General features: G+C 35.5%; 2 protein-coding genes across 3 annotated transcripts; both read left to right on the forward strand.

Moving 5' to 3' along the window:
* Positions 1-237: 237 nt before the first annotated feature.
* On the forward strand, positions 238-7,098 carry LOC126705369 (subtilisin-like protease SBT3.9). The gene is made up of 11 exons (XM_050404338.1): positions 238-520; positions 633-724; positions 1,574-1,671; positions 1,776-1,931; positions 2,007-2,118; positions 2,559-3,102; positions 3,799-3,896; positions 3,997-4,236; positions 5,833-5,947; positions 6,025-6,238; positions 6,317-7,098. The coding sequence occupies exons 1-11, from the start codon at positions 431-433 to the stop codon at positions 6,883-6,885; spliced, it is 2,328 nt and encodes a 775-aa protein (XP_050260295.1). The 5' UTR covers positions 238-430; the 3' UTR covers positions 6,886-7,098.
* A 6,251-nt stretch (positions 7,099-13,349) lies between these two features.
* LOC126705368 (subtilisin-like protease SBT3.9) lies at positions 13,350-19,580 on the forward strand. 2 transcript variants are annotated; one of them, XM_050404336.1, is made up of 11 exons: positions 13,350-13,505; positions 13,605-13,696; positions 14,425-14,522; positions 14,627-14,782; positions 14,858-14,969; positions 15,362-15,905; positions 16,324-16,421; positions 16,523-16,762; positions 18,463-18,577; positions 18,649-18,862; positions 18,941-19,580. In XM_050404336.1, the coding sequence occupies exons 1-11, from the start codon at positions 13,386-13,388 to the stop codon at positions 19,507-19,509; spliced, it is 2,358 nt and encodes a 785-aa protein (XP_050260293.1). In that variant the 5' UTR covers positions 13,350-13,385; the 3' UTR covers positions 19,510-19,580. The 2 variants fall into 2 exon arrangements, with proteins under 2 accessions (XP_050260293.1, XP_050260294.1); XM_050404337.1 differs by lacking the exon at positions 13,350-13,505 and having other exon boundaries at positions 13,679-13,696; positions 14,425-14,533.
* Positions 19,581-23,853: the final 4,273 nt, after the last annotated feature.

Here is a 23,853-nt window from a genome sequence, read left to right on the forward strand (position 1 = left end):
CGTCCCCAGTCCCCACGATAAGACATCCGAACAGACAAGTCTTTCTCTCTTTCTCTCACTCACTCAATGAGTCAATGTCAAAGGTCCACTAGCTTTTAGCTTTCACCAAACGGTAACAGAACCTCCATAAGCTAATTATGTGGTGTAGTACACACATTAATGGCACAACAATCTTGGTGTTTAATGCACAACAATCTTGGTGTTTAATGCAAGTGACACACATACTTGTACGCGTTTTTAAACTGAAATTGCGAGTCACGGTTTCAGTTTAAAACATGCGTGTTGATAAGTTTGTGCGTGAGAAACACAGCCTTAATGCAAGTGCCTTGTACTGTACCAGTAGTGGAGCAACTAAATCCCTATGGGCCCCATTTATAGCTAATATATAAGAGGCAGTGAGTTAAAATTTTGAGTTCAGGTCTCTCAAGTCATGGCTTCTCTTTGGATTCATAGTATCATTTTCTTTGTTCTTGTTATGCAACTACAGTCTTTGCTCCTTGTAGCACTTGCTTCATCCAATGTGAGTTGGAGTTTTCTTAATTATATGTGGTGGTTTTTTTTTTTTTTTTGATTTAGGTTTCTTTGATCAATTTGTTTGGTGGTGGGTTTGTATTTTTCTATGCTCTTGGCAGGTTCACATTGTGTATATGGGAGAGAGACAGCATGATGAACCTGAACTTGTTCAAGACTCCCACCATGAGATTCTATCAAATATACTTGGAAGGTTTCAGTTCTAATTTCTTTTAGTCAGCATTCATTCATTCAAATTTTTTAAATTTTTATGTGTTTCAGTAAAATTTAAAACGGCTATAATTTAATTTCTGTGCTCTGGCTACTTGCATCTTTAATTATTTACTGCTGTTAAATGTATCATATTCTCTTTGTCAGCATGCATTTTTATGCATGCCGTAAAACCTCTCTTAACCCTTTTAAGCTCAACTAGCACTTCCTGATGTTTCTAATGAAGAAGTTTAGGATTCAAATTCCTCCACTCTCATTGTAACTATCAAATTATCAACAAAAAGAAGCTTCTGTCATTTTTGTTTCAATACGTCCTTATGTTTTGGCAAAAAGAAAGAAGAAGAGTTTCTTATGTGAAAGAAAGAAGATTTGAGTGTTGTAATCAATGAAGTATACTTGTTGGAATATGTCGGAAATACACACAAACCAATAAAATAATGGTTAAATGATTAAGTTCGCACTTTCCTAATAATTTCAGTTTTTGGGATTAGTGGTAATTTATCAATGTATTAGTAGGTATCATGGTATCTTTGGTGATATAGTTGGTCATGCTGGTAGGTAGAGGTTGTATTTGGATTTTAAAAACATGCTGATGCAGTGGCATCAGCGGTGGTCGTAGCAATGGCATAGGTTATGTCACATAGTGCTAAGTAGCAAACAAATCTGTGTGTGCAGATGTAAAGTTTGTGTATTTGGCTGTTGTGTTGATTGTTTCCTACAGTTTTATGTGCATCAAATGCATTTTCCACTTTTGTTGCTTCTAAAGGTATGTGACTGGGACCTAATTATGATAACAACAATGAAGTAAGAGCTTGTGATATCAATTTGACAGCCATGAAGCTGCCAAGGAGTCGATTTTGTACAGCTACAAACATGGCTTTTCGGGGTTTGCTGCAGTTTTAACTGAGTCACAAGCCAAGCTTATTGCAGGTGTTACAATGTTGGTGAACTGTGAACTCTGTTTTCTTATTAGACTTGAGCTTTGCAAACAAGTGCTTGTAGTTGATATTGTCCCTTTTCATGATACAATTCAGATTTCCCAGGAGTTGTTAGTGTTGTACCAAACCGAGTTCTTAGTCTGCAGACAACTAGAAGTTGGGATTTTCTCCAAGTAAAGCGTCAAATTGCAAATGGAATTCTTTCAATGAGTCATTCGGGAAATGGGATTATTATTGGTGTCTTTGACACAGGTTAGTGTGGAAATGCTGCATATTCTTGTAGACAATACAGGATCAGGCTTTATTTGTGCTTATTTTGTTGAACAGGAATCTGGCCCGAGTCTGAAAGCTTCAAAGATGAGGGAATGGGGGAGGTTCCATCTCATTGGAAAGGCATATGCCAAACAGGAGAGAAGTTCAATCAATCCCACTGTAACAGGTTCATTCGCTTGATATTTTAGTCCTTTTGTCTTCTTAGAGTATTCTTCCTGATTAAATCATTGTCATATTAACAGAATCAATATATTTTTCTATCACTACTTTTGAGAAGAAAACTCAAATTTGGTAAGATAATTGTAAGATCATTCTAGCAATCAAGGTGAATGACAATGTAATTTGGAGCAATGACTTGGTCTAAGTTAGTTGTTGAAATTATTAAAATGTACCACAATTTTGTTAGCATCCAATCAAATTGCGTGCTTTGAATTCCAGAATTCATGTTAGTTAGTACCGTGGCAATCCATGTTTGAGTTGAAGAATCTGTCCTTCTATTTAGAAGTACTAATCCTATTTTTCTTCTTTCACCGTTTTCAAAGGAGCTTGGGTTAAGTTAAATTTGATTTTAGCCTTAACTACTTACTGTTATGATACTTTGGGCAGGAAAATTATTGGTGCACGTTGGTATATCAAAGGATATGAAGCTGAATTCGGAAAGCTAAATACAAGTGATGTGGGTGAATACTTATCTCCTAGAGATGCTTCTGGTCATGGTACTCACACATCATCTACTGCAGCTGGTGCTCCAATAGAAAATGTGAATTTTATGGGATTAGCTCAAGGATTAGCAAGAGGGGGTGCTCCATCAGCTTGGTTAGCCGTCTACAAAGTTTGCTGGTCTACTGGTGGCTGCAGCTCAGCCGATCTTCTTGCTGCATTTGATCATGCAATACTTGATGGTGTAGATGTGCTTTCAGTATCTATTGGCGCACCACCTCCGCTTTCTACTTATGTTGATGAAGTTTTGTCGATTGGTTCCTTCCATGCTGTAACCAAAGGAATTTCTGTAGTATGCTCTGCTGGGAATTCGGGTCCTTATTCTCAGACTGTCATAAATACAGCTCCATGGGTTATAACTGTAGCTGCAAGCACCATAGATAGAGCTTTCCCCACTGTGATCACCATGGGAAACAATCAAACTCTTGTGGTACTTCTTAAATTCTCTTCTGCCATGAAATACTATGTTTTGCTTATATTGGGACAGGATGAAAACAAACTTGTGATGAAATATAACTGCAAAAATATAACTATAACTAATTCACCTAACAAACAGTCCATATGTAAAAGAAATATGTGGTTCGGTAATATGCCTGTGTCCCTAAAGAAATGTAAAGAATTCACTATTTTTGAGATTTGGATTACAATTCATGTTGTTCTTTTAAAAGCCAGCCTACCTGGGGAAAAACTCCAAAAGTACCCTTACATCTACAATATGTACTTGAAGCTTTTGTATGAAAGTATGAGAATAATAAGTGAGTCTCAGATCATTTTCACATTTGACACTTCTACGTTCACAGTCATTGAAATATTCTTTTCTGTTTATTTAATTTCTTTTTCAAGGTTTATGTAACCGATAATCCTCAGTTTCAACGCCTGTTTTTTACAATATGCAAATATTTGGGGTAATCCAACTAGAAATTTTTGTTAAGTAGGTTTGAGTAATATTGATTATGGTGTCATATGAAGAATCTGAATATGACCCTGGAACTGCTTTTTGTTAAACCATGCATAAAAAGTCTTTTTCAAATTTCAGACTCATAATGAACATTCTAGTTGTCTTATTGATGCTTAACTCTTTGTTGCTAAAACCTAGAACTAGAAGTAAAATTTATTTTTTAAATAGGGTCAGGCTTTCTATACAATGAAAGATATGAACGAATTTCACCCTATTGTATTTGGAGAAGACATAGCAGCTAGTGGTGCAGATGAAGATGATGCAAGGTACAATGCCTTGCTATTTGCATCTTGTTGGCATGAACTCTAAGTGAAGCCTCTATCCATGTTAGAGGATTCCTATTCTAATAGTGCGTACTTTTAACAGGAGCTGTGATTCAGGAGCACTAAATGCCACTTTAGCAAGAGGAAAAGTAGTTCTTTGTTTTCAATCTCGTTTTCAGAGGTCAGCTACCATTGCTATAAATACTGTACTGGATGTTCAGGGTGCTGGTCTCATCTTCGCCCAGTTTCCAAGAAAGGAGGTTACTGAATCCTGGGATATCGCTTGTGTCCAAGTGGACTTTGTAATTGGGACAACTCTGCTCACATACATTGGGACGACCAGGTAATTTTGTCAGAGCAACTTATTCATGCTAAATCCACTATGTGGAATTAAAAATCCTAATCCTATATGTAATAACATTACTTATAGTGTAAGTAAGTAACTCTAGCATTAGTCTAGGGTTTGCTATACTATATTTAGCCTTCAATGGGTTTATTGTAACAAATATATTTCCATGGAATAGATATAGCCACTAATGGTTCTCTGCTATGAACGTAGGCCATGATCTCGAACTATGTTAATTTCCTTCTACTGGTTATTTCTATCTATTCTCATTTTCACTCTCCAACATTAATCCTAATATGGTTTTAGAGTCTCTTATGTCTTCTTTGGCCTCCCTACCAGTAGTGCTACCCCCTATAGGTGTTTTCAGTTTTCACCACCATTCAAGCCTTTCAGGTACTTTTTTGAGTCATAAAAGATCAGTGATAGATCTATGCAACTCCACCAGTATCAATTCCAAAAACGTCTTGCTCTTGCGCCTATTAAGGTTAGACATGCTTCTTAAGCCAATTGCTGATGATGCTGTCCACAGCAGATGTCATCATACAGGTTGTTGATGCTGTCATCATTTGGTTACAAACAATGCATCATTCCAGCCACCAGTGTAGCCATCAACTGACCATTTCAACCATCTTCAGCCACCTTCCATCACCGATCACTGCCCTTTGCTGTGATTGAGATCTGTTTTACTCATTCCATTCCACATCAAGCATGGTCCTTTGCACATCCAATTCAATCCAACCTAGTAATCTATTCCTCAAGTCTTACATTCCAAACTCAAGGTTTCTTTAAGCTTTCACCTTATGTTTAAGCAGGGGTATTAAAGATATCAAGGCCCAATCCTCGTCAAAGCCTTATTCGATTACCATAATCCAGGTTCATTGTACTAGGTCTTACTTTTAGTGGAAGCAAACTATTCCTAATCCTACTTTTAGTGCAAGAAACCCAAGGATTACTCTAGTCTCGTGTTTACTCTACTTTATGTACCCCTCAATCATTGTCATACATAGATTTAAATAATAAAGATATAGCCATTAAGAGCTTTTTTTCTGTGGATGGAGGATATTAGGCCAAATCACGTTAATTTTTATTCCATTCACTATTTCTCCTCTTCTCTCTTTCTTAATTTTAACATCAATTCTAACAAATGCTATTTACCGTAATGGCAAAATTTCCCTATATTTTTTCCACCAGAGAACTGTTGTTCTGGGGAACTGTGAACTCCACCCTCCAATAGGGCTATGGGAAAGGTTGATATAATTATCTCTTGAATGCATGGAACAGTTTTGAGTTTAGAATAAACAGATGAAAACGTCTGTAATTCCTTATCTGTGTCAAAAGTGTCCGATTTGTAGGCATAAAGAGCTTGTACTAATAAATGGCCAAAATAATCTGCTTTGTTTCCAAAATTTACATTTGGCATGTTAATGACCCTTTTGTTCATTTCTGCTTCCAAGCCCTGGAAGCAGATAATTCTGTATAACAGAGTCCAATTGCTTATTACTGTACCTTTTGTCATTCTAAAGAGAAATCGCAAGCATAACTTTTTTGACAACTATTGAATTAAAATATCCTAATAAAATGCTTATTCAACAGCAATCCTGTAGTCAAGTTTAGCCTAACAAAAACAGCTGTGGGACAACAGATTTCCTCAGAAGTGGCATCCTTCTCGGCTCGAGGACCCAGTTCCTTATCTCCATCTGTATTAAAGGTACTAGAAATATTTCAAAAAATGATTAGATCTTTGATTCTCAGAGTCAAAGATGATGTATTTGAATGTTGTTGCAGCCTGATATTGCTGCTCCTGGGGTTAATATCTTGGCCTCCTGGTCCCCTGCTTCTCTCCCCTATTCAGTCATTACAAAACCTCCTCCACTCAACTTCAAATTTGACTCAGGAACTTCCATGGCTTGTCCACATATATCTGGGATTGTGACTCTTCTTAAAGCTATCCATCCAACATGGAGCCCTGCTGCAATCAAGTCTGCACTTGTCACTACAGGTTGACAAGAGAAGTTTACAGTCATTTTATTTTCCCATAAAATTTATGTGCACAACTGATTCTATGTCTCTTGTATAGCTTCTTTGGACGATGAATTTGGTGAATGTATTGGGGCCGAAGGATCTCCCCATAAGCAGGCTGATCCATTCGACTATGGAGGTGGTCATGTTGATCCTAACAAAGCCATAGATCCTGGTCTTATATATGACATGGGGGTCTCAGATTATACCCGTTTTCTTTGTGCAATGGGCTACAATAATTCTGCCATCAGTTCGGTTACTGGGACTAGCACCCAATGCTACACATCAGCCAACTTCCTTGAAAATCTTAATCTGCCATCTATTTCCATTCCTGAGCTGAAGGAGAAGTTAACCGTGACAAGAACGGTCACAAATGTTGGTCCAGTTAACTCTGTTTACACTGCTTTTGTTCAAGCCCCAGCAGGCACTGTTGTTAGTGTCCAGCCATCAATTTTATTCTTTAATTCCACAATAAGGAAGCTGAAGTTCAAGGTGACTTTCCATTCCAAGCTAAGAATTCAAGGAAGATACTCATTTGGCAATCTGATTTGGGAAGATGGTTTCCATGTAGTGAGAATACCATTGATAGTTAGGACTGTCATACAAGATTTTTATGCTGATACATGATGCTATTGCCACCTGACTGTATCCCCCTGTATAAATAAATGGTTAATGTAGGTTGCACACGGCCTGTTGCACACATCCATATACACATAGCCTTAAAACTCGTGTGTTCAAAACACAATTTCAGTTGATGTGGGCCATGTGGCAGTGTGGCACACACTCCGCTATGTGTAATAATCAGCGCTTTAAATAAATTATTGCTGATGATTAATAATCTGTTGCGGTTTCAGAGTGAACTCATTTGCTAACTTGTTTTCAAGTAACTAGTCAAATGCATCAACCTTTTAAGATAGTTAGGACTTTTTTTTTCTTTTTTCTTTTATTTAATTTTTTTGATTTCAAATGCACATTTCATGCAATTGTGAATTGAACATGTGTCAACCTTTGATTAAGGGTCCGTTTGGATACAGTTTAAAACAGAAAATTGAAAAACACTAGCAAAATAATTTTTAAATGTGTGAATAGTACCGTGAGAACCTATATTTAATGAAAAAGTTGCTGAAGAGTGAGGTTTGTAGATCCTGTGAACAGTGCATGGATCCACTGATGTGCTAAAAAGGTTAAAAAGTCAAATATTACGGCCACTGTCCATGCACCGTGTATAAACAGTATCCGTAATAATGAAATTTGTCTCCTAAATGCGTGTCCAAAAAAAAAAAGGCCAGACGCAGATGCGCTGGCTTTTTTAGCCGAATCCAAACGTAACCTAAGCAATTTTCAAATAGTAAATAATCGATCTGCTTCAAAGGAAGTTTGAGTTGAGTGCTTTGGTTAGTTTCTATATGAACTCGTTCCATGGAGATGGGAGGTTGGTTACGGCCATATATGTTTCTTGATAGGTCTCGATCGCATTAACGTGTGGCTGGGACCATGCAAACTATGTCGGACCAGATGATTCTGCTCCACTCCCATTGCAGACATGACAGACACAGTCACCACAGCTAAGCAGATTTGTCAGTAGTGGGGTAGCCTTAGAAGCAGAGAAGACTCAGGAGACCATCTTTCTTTTCACATGGAAAAAGGATGAGTTTTGGTTTGTTTCAAGGCATGACTGGCTTTGATGGCATATACTGTGATGAAATATTCTGTGCGACTGTGACGTCTTACTAACGTATTTTTTACTTACCTCGCACCAAATAAGTGTGAAAAGTCTTATAAAAAAAAATAGGTGTGAGCTTTCAAAAAAAAAAAAAAGAAAAGAAAAAGAAGGTGTGAAAAGTTTTGTCAATTTTTATTTTTATTTTTATTTTTATTTTTTGTGTTTATAGACTTTTTCAAAAAAAGAAAAAGAAAAAAAAAAAGGAAGAAGAATGAGCTAAAGATACTATAGATAGATTTTACTCCATAACCATTCTGAATTGAGCATCGCTTAAATGGTTGAACTCCCGCGTTGAGTTATGACTTGGGTTCATTGGGACATTAGTGGGACTTGTCAATGTCAAGACGTGATAGGTCATAAAAGCTTCCTATCATTATATCACTTTTTCAAGTACTTTTTCAAGTAGTGAGAGAAACCCAATTTATAACTAACACATATATAAATATATATATATATATATATATATATATCTCTCTCTCTCTCTCTCTTTATGGTAAAATTTTCTTTAGCACTAGTTTATATCCATTATTTCATATTTATCCATAGTTAATGCGAAAATAATCACATGAAAGAATAAAAGCCCTATTTTTATTTACCCATATATAGACATACATAGATACATATACACTTTGTGTATAACCAGTCACCACCACACAATAAATAAATAAATAAATAATATGTGAGAGAGAGACTGTAAAGACCAATTTAGATCATAAAATAAAGGGAAAAATATATTATAAATTCTCTGTTACACACATGCAAAAAATAACCGAGAACATAACTTCAAATTACAATTTCTACTTAATTTGAAATCAAGGATTTCAAGACATAATTTCAGTTGAATTTTTGCATGTATGTAATAGAGTGTGTGTAATAAACATTTCTCTATGGCATTCGCATGAATACTATTAAAATGTTAATTTTATTACATTGTATTTATTTGTTATGATTTTTTTATATATGTATAAATTGTGTTATAATTTAAGTTTTTCATAACCAAGATTTCGACTTGTACTTTCATGTAATGAATTTTAGCAATTAGGTGTCCGTTTAAGTTTAACTTGAAAACAATATCAAATTATGAATTTATTATAAAATTATTTTTAAAATTGTATTAGTTATGCTTATGCACACATTTTTATAATTAAAAAAAAAAAAACCAAAATTACCTAAAGAATCTAAGCTCTTGAACATTTTTGAAAACTAACAGTTTTAATTTGTTCTCTTCAATTAAAAATTTTGTTTCTTTATTTTTCTTTTTTCTTCTTATCATTGTTTTAACTTCCATTTTCTAAAAACAAACTTTTGGCACATATAGAAAATAAAGTATAAAAGAGGATTTTTAGTGGCACACAGGTGCAATTGTCCTCCCTCGATCCCATTGGATGTCAACAACATAATAAATGAATATTTTAATTAGCTTTTTTTTTTTGAGAAATAATTACAACATGCTGCTAACCCCGCAACTTGAACCATTTCCCTCCTAAACCACCAAACACTTGGTGACACATAAGTTTGTAAAGGTTATATAGTAAAGTTTGTAATATCTCTAACACACTTAAATGTACACACCCACCATGTGACATGAATGAATAATGAAGGCACTAATTAAATGCATCAAACGTAGAATATAAGTAGACAATATTTATACAATAATCTTGCTTTGAGTTGTGGTGGGTCATTTTTATTTTATTTTTATTGTTACTTGTGGTTGGTTGACATCTCATATTGTTGTCAAAATGTTGTTAGATTTTGAAGTGTCCATATAATAACTCAAATGAGTAGCCATACATAATGAACACAACTTATGAATAAGACATTTCTAACAAAGAAATACAAATCTTTTGTCCAATTCTGAGTGTTTCACTTTGTGTTCTACTAATCTTAACCTACAACACATTTTTTCTTTATCAATTAGCCAAATTTGTTTTTAAAAAATCATATACATATTATACTAAACAAGAACATTGAGAGAGAATAAGTATGCATCTAAACTCTCATAGTACATGAACACTATTGGGACCCACATACTAGGAGAGTCCACATGCATACATTTGTGACCTGTTGTGAGTGATGAAAAAAAATTATGGATTAACAGAGAACCAATTATAATCCGGTCTAATATAATTCCTGTAGTTGCACGATTTTCCTGGCCCAACTTCTATTGATCAGGCCTTGGTCCAAAGCGCAACCCACAATAAATATTTGTAGAGGATGGGTCAAAGAACTTAGCCTCAGCGAACCTGTTCAGTCTGATACATGGACAGTATTGTTTGCAGAAAAAAGAAAGACACAAGAATGGATCTCTCCTGTATGATTCTATTTCTTCAGTTCTCAATACAGTTTTTTCCGTCCCCTTCTTTGAGGGACTCCACTACATTATATAGTTCTCTTCCTCTCATCTCAACCTTACACCTGTTGATCATCTAAGCATCTACTTGAGCACCTGTCCCATCAGACGCCCTCATCAGTCCCTTTGTGAGTTGCAGAGGCCAAGGTGGTACTGTTCAGGGGTCTTTTCCTCATTAATGCGGCCAAGAGGGTGGTTGGGACGCAATAAATGTGGTGGTAGCTTTCCATGAGATATTTTGGATTTTATTCATTTTATATGTTGGGAGGATGAACTGAAATGGCTGGGGAGAGTTCCTCGTCTGGGCTTCGTGATGTCCGAGGAGGAGTTACTCCTCGGACAGGTTTCCTTGGCGTTAGTGGGATTGAGTAATGCTTCATATGTGGTTTTTCTTCGGACAGGACGCTCCTCGGATGGGCCTGAATTTGGAATAGCCCATTGTTTTTGGGCCGGGCCCCACAATTCCTAAGAAGTCACCTCCAGTGGCAGCTCTAGGAATTTTATTTAGGTGGTTACTAAGAAATTTAAATTATCACATTATTATTATTTTTTTTTTTGGGTACCATTTTTTAAGGAAAAATGAAATTAAAAAGTATTTTTATTAAATAGGTTGAACAAGCTCTTTTTGTTTTATAATAGGTTTTTTGTTGAATAATTTTTTCACTTGATATTGTTTAGTCTTGTATTGTTTTTGTTTGGTTTGTGTTTGTTGTTATTTGAGCTAATATTTATTGTTGTTATTTAAGCTTTAAAAGAAAAAGGGATTAAGAATTATGTTTGGGAACATAATTAATTTTGAAGTAATGCTACGTCCATAACATTTTAATTATAAATCTTATGTAAAAAACCGTTATTAGTGTGTAAAAAAATAATATTAGTATTTGGTCCAAATTAGAATCAATAACAACTTACCACATTAGATTTGTTGTGAAATTATTGTGAAAATGTTGTGAATATAGTATCACTACTCTTATTTTTGTTTAACCCAAATTTTTGTAATTCTCAAGTTAGAGTGTTCAAAGTTTTTATTAAGATAGTCGCAATAAGTTAATTTAGCATATAATTTTTTTGACATATATATATATATATGTAGGGACACGATTCTCAAGTGGCCCAACGATGACGTTGGGCTCGCGCGTGATGGATCCCTCACAATAAAATTTGTAGAGAATGGGTGTGAAAGGCTGGCGTTGGGTCACGGGGCGTTGGTACAGGCCGGACATTAGATAAACCTAGACTGAAAAAGGCTTTAGTCCGGTTATCTAAGCCCATTAACTTTATGAATTGAGGGATTGGACTCCTCGGATCATGTCCGAGGAGCACTAATGTATTCTCCGGTTACCCGTCGATGGGTTATCCTTGGTGGAGCGTATATACTTTCCGGGCATTCTCGTTCCTGGAGTTTTTCTTTTGGAAGTGAGATGGATCCCCCCCTTTTGTTACCTTGTGTTTTCTTTTATACTAGCCTACGTTCATTATCCCCGGTCCACGTGTAGGGTCGACTTTTCCAGGACAGAGATTTGTCCCATCAGTCTCATCCCGAAATTGTGGGAGATGGTCCATAAAGCCTAAGAATCCGGCTCTGTTAGGTGCGGTGTCATGTCAATGAAGGGTATTAAGGACTATTTCCCTGAGATATTTTCTGATCTTTTAAGTTTGATTATACTCCACTTTCGTCAATGGGATTCTGGGTCTTCCGAGGACTGAGCGGTCCTCGGACGTATCTTTGAGCCATATCGGGCTCACTATTTTTGGGCTTGGGCCCTGGCCTCCTTTAGTTTGGGGCCTGTGGACTCCATATAAGCGAGCGTGCCAGGCCCATAAACTATTGGGCCCCACAATATATATACACATTTTTTTGCAAGTCGGGTGGTCCATCGCCACTTCTTGCATGCGGAGCCGCCCCGGCCCCTGGTCATCTCACCACTTATTATCTATTGTTAGAGAAATTACAGTCAACGCACTCAGATAAACCTCCCCACGACAATACGTCCAACGTCAAGTCCAATGGCTTCACACTCTCTCTCTTTCTCACATACACACCCTCACGTCCAAAAGCTAAATATGTACAGCCATCCACAGCAATTAAAACAGCTTTTTAGTTGTTTTATAACTCCAAATAAATAAAAACACCGCCATAGGAATGTTGCTAAATTTAAAATATTTTATCAATTTGTTACAATGAGCTGTTAGTGAGCTGTTAGGAATAGCACCTCGATGTAACATGTTACTACAAATATTAAATTATTTTTTTCTTTTTTCTCTTGTTATTAAATTAGTTTCTTACTCTTTCCAGTTTGTCCGTTTATTATATTTATTATATTTGTTTGTTTATATTATTTTAATGTGTTATTTGTTAAAATAAAACATTTAATATTGAATGTATTGTAAAGTGAGTTGTTAAAATATAATTGAAGATGTGCGCAATCAAAGTTTATCCTTACAATTTTGTCAATTTAAGCGTATTTGTCGGGATGGTAATAAGTTGACACATGTGACATGCTCTAGTTAGGAGAGCAGTTTCATCTGCGGATTATAATGTATGGGTAGAAGATCTACCTAGTGAGTTGGAAATTGTATTTCAATTTGATTTACCTTAATAATATTAACTTACCATTTTCTAAAAAAAAAAAAAAGTGAGTTGTTAAAATAAATAAAGTAAGTTTTTGAATTTTTTTTTCCTTTTAAGACAAATGCTTGTATATATATATATATATATATACATGAGTCATGTTAGTGTATACCCTAAAGACACATATTAATTTTCATTTTTGAAAAAAATTTCTCGAGAATTAAAAAAACTCACTTTTTCAATTTTCAAGAAAATATTTTCAAAAATGAAAATTAAGGACACACGTTACGTTAGTAAAATATTAGACAAATGCTTATAAATATCTGGCACAACAGTCCATTTTTAGTATTTAATGCTAGTGCCTAATTTGTACCACTGTACCAGTGGTGGAGTCAGTAAATCAAATCTACATGGACCCCACGCGGATAGCCTAAGCTAAAATATAAAGAGTGAGTGAGAGACAATCAAACACGGTCTTTTTCATGGTTGGTTATCGAGTTCAGAGGTCTCTCATGGCTTCTCTTTGGATTCATAGTATTATTTTGCTTGTTCTTGCTATGCAACTACAGCCTTTGGTCCATGTTGCACTTGCTTCAACCAATGTGAGTTTTGAGTTTTCTTAAATTATATATGGCGGTTATTCTGTTTGTTCCTCGATTCAGTGTCTTTGATCAATTTGTTTTTTTATTTGGTCTTGGCAGGTTCACATTGTGTATATGGGAGAGAGACAGCATGATGAACCTGAACTCGTTCAAGACTCCCACCATGAGGTCCTATCCAATATACTTGGAAGGTTTCAGTTCTAACTCCTTTTTGTCAGCATTCATTAAAAAAATAATAATAATAAATTAAGAAGAAGAAGAAAAAATTCAATCTTATGTGTTTCTGTAAAATTTAAAACGGCTATAAGATAATTTATGTGCTCCTACTACTTGCATCTTCAAGTTTTCTGTTCCTAGGTGTATCAAACCTCTTTGTCAGCGTGTAAGTTTATGCTCGTTTTAATTAAGGATTAAACTTCAGTACAATTACTTAGGTGTTGTTACCTCTTGTTCCCCATTTAAAGTTGATTTGAATTGTCCATGGGAAAGAACACCTTTTGTATTGCATTTGTCAATGCAACTATATGGTTGAATTTAATTGGACAACTTAAAGTACTGCACATAAGGAATTGTATCCAAGTCTTGCCTATTCATAAAGGCCGTGAAGTATGCATATTGGAATAATGATTAAATAATTAAATTCAACATTTCTTAATAGTTTAAACTTTTGGGACAAATGATAATTTTTCATGGTCATAGAGCAGATGGTATTGAGTTTGAACCCATAGGGGCAGTGGCGGTGGTCATAAAAATGGCCAAGGTTGTGTTTCGTAGTGCTTATTAGCAAACAAATCTGTGTGTGCACATGTGAATTTTGTATATTTGGCCCTTGTGCTGATTGTTTCCTACAAATGCATTTTCACCATTATTGCTTGTAAAGATATGAGACTGGGACCTAATTATGATATCAATTTGACAGCCATGAAGCTGCCAAGGAGTCAATTTTGTACAGCTACAAACATGGCTTTTCGGGTTTTGCTGCAGTCTTAACTGAGTCTCAAGCCAAGCTTATTGCAGGTGTTACAATGGTGGTGAACTGTGAACTCTGTTTTCTTATCAGACTTGACCTTTGCTAACAAGCATTTGTAATTAATAGTATCCTTTCTCATAAAACAATGCAGATTTCCCAGGAGTTGTCCGTGTAGTACCAAACCGAGTTCTTAGTCTGCAAACGACTAGAAGTTGGGATTTTCTCCAAGTAAAGCCTCACATTGGGAATGGAATTCTTTCAATGAGTCATTCTGGAATCGGGTCTATTATTGGTGTCTTGGACACAGGTTAGTGTGGGAATGCTGCATATGCTTGTAGATAATACAGGATCAGGCTTGATTTGTGCTCACTGTGTTGAACAGGAATCTGGCCCGAGTCTGAAAGCTTCAAAGATGAGGGAATGGGCAAGGTTCCATCTCGTTGGAAAGGCATATGCCAAATAGGAGAGAAGTTCAATCACTCTCACTGTAACAGGTTAATTCACTTGATATTTTTTATTTTTTATTTTTCATTTTTCATTTTAAATTAACTTTCCTGATTAAAGCATTGTCGTATGAGCAGAATTAATATATTGTTAAATAAGTTCTTTTGAGAAGAAAACTCAAATTTTGTAAGGTAATTGTAAAACATTCCAGCAATCAAGGTGAATGACAATGCAGCTTAGAGCAATGACTTGGTCTATCTAAGTTGATGAAATTACGAAAATGTTCCACAACTTTGTCAGCATGCAATTGAATTGTGCACTTTGAATTTCAGAATTATTGTTTGTTTGTACCATGACAGTCCATGTTTGAGTGGAAGAACCCGCCTTTCTATAAAGAAGTATAATTAGCCTTAACTACTTACCGTTATGATTATTTGGGCAGAAAAATTATTGGTGCACGTTGGTATGTCAAAGGATATGAAGCTGAATTCGGAAAGCTAAATACAAGTGATGGGGTTGAATACTTATCTCCCCGAGATGCTGCAGGTCATGGTACTCACACGGCATCTACTGCAGCTGGTCTTCCTGTAGAAAATGCTAGTTTTATGGGATTAGCTCAAGGATTGGCAAGAGGGGGTGCTCCATCAGCTTGGCTAGCTGTCTACAAAGTTTGCTGGTCTAGTGGTGGCTGCAGCTCAGCTGACCTTCTTGCTGCATTTGATGATGCAATATTAGATGGTGTAGATGTGCTTTCAGTATCTCTTGGCTCACCACCTCCACTTCCTGCTTATGTTGAGGATGTTTTGTCTATTGGTTCCTTTCATGCTGTAACTAAAGGAATTTCTGTAGTATGCTCTGCTGGGAATTCTGGTCCTTATCCTCAGACTGTCATAAACACAGCTCCATGGATTATAACTGTAGCTGCAAGCACCATAGATAGAGCTTTCCCCACTGTGATCATTATGGGAAACAATCAAACTCTTGTGGTACTTCTTAAATTCCTTTCTGGCCATGAAAGTATGTGTTTTGCTTATATTGGAACAAGATAGAAACAAACTTCCAGTAAAATATAACTGCAAAAATATAACCACAACTAATTCACCAAACCTAGAATCCATGTGTAAAACAAATATGCGGTTCAGTAATATGCCTGTTTCCGTGAAAGAAATGCAAATATTTGGGGTAATCTAACTTGTGATTTCTGTTAAACAGATTTGAGTAATATTGATAAATGGTGTCATATGAAGAGTCTGAATATGATCCTAGAACTGTTTTTTGTTAAATCATGCATAAATGCCTTTTCTCAAACTTCAGATTCATAGTGAACAGTCTTTTTTTCTTATTGATATTAAACTCTTTGTTGTATGGACCTAGAACTAGAAGTAAATTTTAGTTTTTAAACAGGGTCAGGCTTTCCATACAATGAAAGATATGAACAAATTTCACCCTATTGTATATGGAGATGACATAGCAGCTAGTGGTGCAGTTGACGGCAGTGCAAGGTACAATGCCTTACTATTTGCATCTTGTTGGCTTGAACTCTGAGTGAACCCTCTACTCTATGTTTGAGGATTCGTATTCTAATAGTGGGTACTTTTAACAGGAGTTGTGATTCAGGAACTCTAAACGCCACTTTAGCAAGAGGAAAAGTAGTTCTTTGTTTTCAATCTCGTTCACAGAGTTCAGCTATCGTTGCATTAAGTACTGTACTGGATGTTCTGGCTGCCGGTCTCATCTTTGCCCAGTTTCCAACAAAGGATGTTGCAAAATCTTGGGACATCCCTTTTGTCCAAGTGGACTTTGCAATCGGGACATCTCTGCTCACTTACATAGGGATGACCAGGTAATTTTATCAGAGCAACTAAATCAAGCTGAATCCACTATGCAGAATTGAAAATAAACAAATCTTGTGTCATGCATTTACCTGTTTTCATTAACTGTCCTTTTCTTTGGCAGTAACAATCCACTGTTAAGACACCAGGAAGTTCTTTATAAAATTCTATGTTGTGTCGTTCCTAGTGGAAAAGAAGGCCGTTGTGCCTTATTATTTTCTGATCCAGATGATAAATGGTCTCACACTATTACAAATATCAAGGCTCAGTTCCATTATCCTAGTCCAAGTTTATTGTGTTACGACTTACTTGTAGTGTAAGCCTTTAGTAACATTTCTTTTATTGCAAGTAAAGTAACCCTAGGGTAGTCTAGGCTTTACTGAACTATATATACCCTTCAATAGCTTCATTGTAACTAATATATCTCAATGGTACAAATATAGTCGCTAATGGCTAGGCTGTTAGGTTGAACTACATTAGTTTTAGTTCTAGTCTTTATTTCTCTCTCTCTTCTCACTTTCACTCTTCATTTCAACATGGTATTTTTTTTTCTCTTTTCTTCTTTGGCCTCCCTACAAGCAGTGCTGCCCCTTATAGGTGTTTTCATCATCATTCAGGCATTACAAACTCCAATTCCATGCCTTCAGGGTATTTGTTCGAGTCGTAAATCACACCTCTCAAAAGATTAGTAGTAAATCTTCAAAAACATCTCACCCATGAGTCTCTCAAGCATAGATACACATCTCAAACCAATTATTGACCAACCACTAGTGACGTTGTCCACAGCTGATGTAATCATTCCGGTTGTTGATATCGCCACCACCTAGATACATGGAACACTTTCATTTGCTGATTCATCATTCTAGCCACTGGTACAATCATCATCCATCCATAGCAGCCACCTTCCATCGCCAACCATTGCCTTTTGTTTATGTGTTCCATTCCAGGAAGAGCAAGGCCCTCTGCACATCAAATCAAGTCCAACGTGGTCCTATTTTCCTTAATAGTCTTTCATTCTAAACTCAAGGTTTCTTCAAGATTCCCCTTAAGGTTGAGTGGGGGTATTAGAGGCATCCACACCCAATGCTATTCAAGGCCTAAGTCCATTAAAACAGCCCAGGTTCATTATACTAGGTTTTAGTTATAGTGTAAGCGAAAAAAATCCTAATCTTGCTTTTAGTGCAAGTAAAGTAACCCTAGGGTTTACTTTATTATATGTACTCGTCAATAGGTTCATTGTAACACAGATCTCAATAAAAAAAGGATGTAACCATGAAGAGCTTTCTATTGTGGATGTAGGCCATCAGGTAAAACCACATTAACTTTTCTTCCGTCCTCTATTTCTCTCTCCTCACTTTCACTCTTAATTCATACATCAATTCTAACAAACACTATTTAATATAATGCCAAAAAAATTGCCCTTTGTTTCACCAGCAGCAGTATACCCTTGTTCTTGGGAACTGTGAACTTCCAAACTTCAAGAGGGCTATGGGAAAGGTTGATATAATTATATCTTGAATGCATAGAACAGATTTGAGTTTAAAATAGACGGATAAAAATTGTCTGTAATTTGTTATCTGTGTCAAAAGTGTCTGATTTAGTGATTTGTAGACACAAAGAACTTGTACTAATAAATGGCCCAAAATAATCTGCTTTGTTCCTAAATTTGCTTTTGCCATGTTAATGACCTACTGAAATGTTTATTCAACAGCAATCCTGTAGTCAAGTTTAGCCTAACGAAAACAGCTGTGGGACAGCAGATTTCTCCAGAAGTGGCATTCTTCTCGTCTCGAGGACCCAGTTCCTTATCTCCATCTGTATTGAAGGTACTGAAAATATTTCAGAAAATGGTTTATACTTTGATTCTCACATATGATGTATTTGAATGTTGTTGCAGCCTGATATTGCTGCTCCTGGGGTTAATATCTTGGCCTCCTGGTCCCCTGCTTCTCCCCTCCCTATGGCTATGACTCAACCACCTCCACTCAACTTCAATATTGAATCGGGGACCTCCATGGCTTGTCCACATATATCTGGCATTGTGGCTCTTCTTAAAGCTATCCATCCAACATGGAGCCCTGCTGCAATCAAGTCTGCACTGGTCACTACAGGTTGACAAAAAAAGTTTACTGGCATTTTATTTCCTCATAAATTTATGTACACAGCTGATTATCTTGTCTCTTGTATAGCTTCTTTGGAAGATGAATATGGTCAGTGTATTGTGGCTGAGGGAGCTCCCCATAAGAAGGCAGACCCATTCGACTATGGAGGTGGTCATGTTGATCCTAATAAAGCCATAGCTCCTGGTCTCATATATGACATGGGGTTCTCAGATTATTACCATTTTCTTTGCGCAATGGGCTACAATAATTCTGCCATCAGTTCGATTACTAAGGCTCGCATCCATTGCCGCAAATCAGCCAACTTCCTTGCAAATCTTAATCTGCCCTCTATTACCATTCCTGAGCTGAAGAAGAAGTTAACTGTGTCAAGAACAGTCACAAATGTTGGTCCAGTTAACTCTGTTTACACTGCTCTTGTTCAAGCCCCAGCAGGCACCGATGTGATAGTTGAGCCATCAAGTTTGTTCTTTAATTCTACAATAAGGAAGCTAAAGTTCAAGGTTACTTTCCACTCCCAGCTAAGAGTTCAAGGAAGATACTCATTTGGCAATCTTCTTTGGAAAGATGGTTTCCATGTAGTGAGAATACCATTGATAGTTAGGACTGTCATACAAGATTTTTATGCAGAAACATGATGCTGTTGCCACCAACTGCTTCTCTTTGTATCAATAAATTATCATTGATGATTAATAATCTGTTAACCTCATATTGCTGATTCATTTTCAGGTAACTAGTTAAATGAATCTACCTTTTAAGATGTTGACTTTAAGAGTCAGGCCACCTTGTGAAATTGAGAGCTCACGCTTCTTCCACTATGAAATCATTTCAAGTTGTTGTTATGCTATTAGCCAAATGAGTTTGCTTGTAAAGTGCTTGACTTCAATGACTAACTCATGAAACACACATGATTACAATGGGTCAATAACCTTATGATTTCATTTTTAAATCTTGTGCACTTATAGAAAATGGATATTCACCGGTGAGGTTGAGAGGATTGAGAGCCCTGGCTTATTCAAAAACGAATCTGTTCAAACTTTTAGTAACCATTCAAATGATTTCCATTTAAAGCTATTAATACCCAATAAAAGAAGGCCTTCATAATCAATGTTTACCATTTTTTTTTTTTTGAGCTCAGTTAGAAATCTTAATTTAATGAACCTAATAGGCTACCCCCACCCCTCGCCATCCAAGACCACTCGAACCTGGGTCCTCAAACCCCACAAGCCTTTAAGGCTTGGGGGAGTACTACTCTGCCCAACGTGCGGTGGTAATGTTTACCAAATTTCTAGTTCTACATAAATGTAGCTCAATACATTGTGTCAATTAAGAAAACTTCCGCAAGTATAGACCACTTGACTTCAAATACATTGGACATCAACAATACATAAATGCAATTGCTCTTGCATTAACCGAGAGGAAAATTACACTTTATTCTTTTTTGTTTTTTGATTTTTAACAAAATAATTCAATAATTGGGGTAGGATGATTTGAACCATGAATGTTTGTTAAAAACACTTGGAGGTGCTAGTTAAGCTCTTGGCCAATTACAACTGATTCTAAGAGTCCATTTGAAAACAATTAATTTAATTGAAATTGAAAACTTTTTGCTGAAAATACGATAAAAAAAAAAGAAGCTAAAAGCTAGTTATATAGTATAGTGGAGCCCATAAATAGTAGCAAAAATAAGCTAAAAACTTTAAATAAGCTTTAGTTTCATCAAATTCCAAACGCACTCTAAGCATGAAAGTTTTTTAAATCACTTTATTTTACAAGGATATGAACTAAAACTACAAAATAGAAATTTCTGAAATATTCGAGTGAAGTCGTCTAGTTTTTTAAGAGATAAAGTTTCAAATTGAATAATAATAATAATAATAATAGGAGTAATGCTATAGACACAAACTATTTTATAATATTTTTACAAACTAATATAATTTTAACATTTTCTAAATAATTATTGGTAAGCAAAAATGTGATGTTAGTGGTGAACTCATATTAGAACTAGTAAGAATTTGTCACGTCAATATTCAATAGTTTATAAAATTGTTGTAAAATAGTTTGTGTTTGTAGCATTATTCTTCTTCTAATAATAATAATAAGTGTCTTGAAAAAAATAATAAAAGTGAATTGTTAATATAATATAATTTGACCTAAATGCATTGATTTAAACTTTTGATCTCGACAGTGCCATAACTCATAACTACTCTCACAACCCTTTAAGAAGAAAGAAGAAAAATTTCATGTTAGTTCCACCCACCCATGGTTTGAGAAAAGAAAACTATATGATCATTATTAGACTAAATACTAATGTGATAAGCAATCCTGGATTGCCTTCCAAGTCTGGTATCTACCCTATTTTAGGCGTTGCTCCTGCCAAGTCTCTTTCTTGGTGGTTATCGATGGTTCAAAATGGACACTTGTCTTTAATGCTTTTTGGTCCTAGAAGTGTAGTTGCCTTCGGCTGTTCTTATGGGTAGTTGCTTTTATTTATCGTTTTCTTATGCTGTCATTCATTACTTGTAATCTTCAGACGGTTACTTTGTAACCTATTTAGATGACTTTGTCATTTTTTCCTGTAACCAGCTGTCTTTATTGTCTACATATCAGTAGTTGCTTGTTTCTTACTTTACCCTATTTTATGGCTTTGTTTCTCTAGTCAATCAGACAATCACTCATAAATAAGTTCAAGGACACCAAATTAATGGGTATCCTAAAAGAAAATTAAATTCAATCTAAGTGTTGAATCTAATTGGAGAATCTAATGTACCACATTTAAAAAGTTTTCCGACTTTTTGTATCTAAGTTTTAACTTTTAACCATCATTTTCACACTATTGAAATAAGTCTGAATTTGGTAAGGATGGAGTGTAAAATCTATATTTTATATCATTTAATAAGAGATTATCATATCAATTTTTTACATATCATCTATTAATCCGAGATAATACCCATGTTAATAAGCAATGACACTTGGCCCATTTGTGTGACTACTTTCGCAGCTATCAATTAAACATATGTTAACTTGCCATTAAGCAAATTTCAAATAGTAAATAATCGACTTGCTTCAAAAGAAGATTGAGAGCTTAATTTGGTTATTAGCTTCTATATAAACTTGTTGTAAATAATGGTTTCAAAATGACTCCCATATTCAAAAGAAAATTGAGAGCTTAATTTGGTTTAGGGTGTGCAGCCAACCCACCGACCCACAAAAACCGACCCGACCCAACCCAACCCGCCGGGTTGGGTCGGTTTTTAGGGCTTGGTGGGTTGGGTTACAATTTTTTTTTTTTTTTATATAGCGGGTCGGGTTGGGTTTGGGTCATAAAATTTCAAACCCGCCAAACCCTACCTGACCCACCCATATATTTAATATATATTTAAAATATTTTATATAATTAATATATATTTTTTAAATAACTAGCTCTTCCTCTTATCTTATATAAAAGCCAATATTAATGTATATTAGTTCATATATTAATGTATAACTGAGTTGGAATATTAGTTAATATATTAATGTATATTTTGTTTATCAACTTAGTGACATGTGTGATATATTTTTTTCTGCCAAATTTAATAATAATAGTAATAAAAAAAAAAATTGTCAAACCCATGGGATCAATCCGACCCAACCCGACCCATATGGGTTGGGTTGGGTTGAATTTTTTTTAGGTTAGGTCAAAAAATTCGCTTAACCCGACCATGCACACCCATAATTTGATTATTTTCTCAACATCTTTGTTAGAGATATATTATATATTAGCCCAATAGCATAGGCTTAAACCCAATCTTACTTTGCGCGCAAGCTTAACAGAGAGAGAAGAAGACATTTTTTACTAGAGGCCAAGAACCAAGTTTGGCTCTGATACCATGTGGACGAGGGTTTTAGACTGTACTAATGAGCTAATATACAGTATATCTCTAACAATCTTCGTTGTCCTAATAATCCTTTTTTGCTGGTTTTGTAAGAATCTTAGTTGGTGTTAATGACAAATCACAAAATTTTTCTGTCCAGTCGTACAATGTCTTTTTATGAAATTTAAGTGAATGCTGAGTCACACCTAACATCTCAGTGGTTGAGAAATAATATCTATGGTGGGCACAGGGCATGATATTCAAGGCAATTGTTAGGCTTGTACCGACCTGTGTGGCTGTGTGTTTGAGACCCTATTGGGTTTGTGCTTATCCACTAATCTTTTTTTTTTCTTTTTTTTTTTTTTTTGTGGGCTGAAACACTAATCTCTGTTTGATGAAGTTAATGTACCTTGTACGCAAAAGGGGAATCCATGGCTTGGAGTTAGCTCAACTTGACTTAATTTACTGCCAGCCTGCCATGCTTTGCATGATTGCATTCCTTCTCGTGAGGGTCATAAAAGAAACCATATCTGTCACTATAGTTAGCTTTACTCATGAGAATAATAAGATACTCGAAAAATTCATGGATATCCACATTATAATTAATAAAAAAATTAATAAAAAATGCTTTACCCAAGTGGGTCTTTGGCATGTCCATGTTGTGCAATTTTTTTTTTTGACTGAAGAAGGTAGCCATGTTGTGCAATTAATTGCATTGACTTGCGGCACAGTTTTTCCTTTTACTCTACTAAAGATTCGAACCCACTAGCAAAGTTTCGTTCATGCATCCTTCGGCAAAATTTAGCTTTAAAATTATGAAAATGCTAACCAATGTTTTGGGGGCAATGGTTAAAAATTAATTTAAAGAAAATTTTTATTAGAAAAAAAATTAATATTTTGACAGTTTTTATTTTATTTTTCATAAAAATGATGTCAAAATTTTCTTAAAATATCAATTAGCATGACTCTTAGATTATTTAGGCTATTTGCCTAGCTTTTTTTTTTTTTTTTTTTTGGGTTCAATAATACGAAAATTTATTAATTTAAAGACTTGGGGCAGCAACCATCAGTCTTCTTTGCCTGCAAAACAACGGAGAGGAGAGAGGAGATGGCGATGACACCAAGAAA

Source organism: Quercus robur, chromosome 11 (genome assembly GCF_932294415.1).
Source record: "Quercus robur chromosome 11, dhQueRobu3.1, whole genome shotgun sequence".
Taxonomy (NCBI): Eukaryota; Viridiplantae; Streptophyta; class Magnoliopsida; order Fagales; family Fagaceae; genus Quercus; species Quercus robur.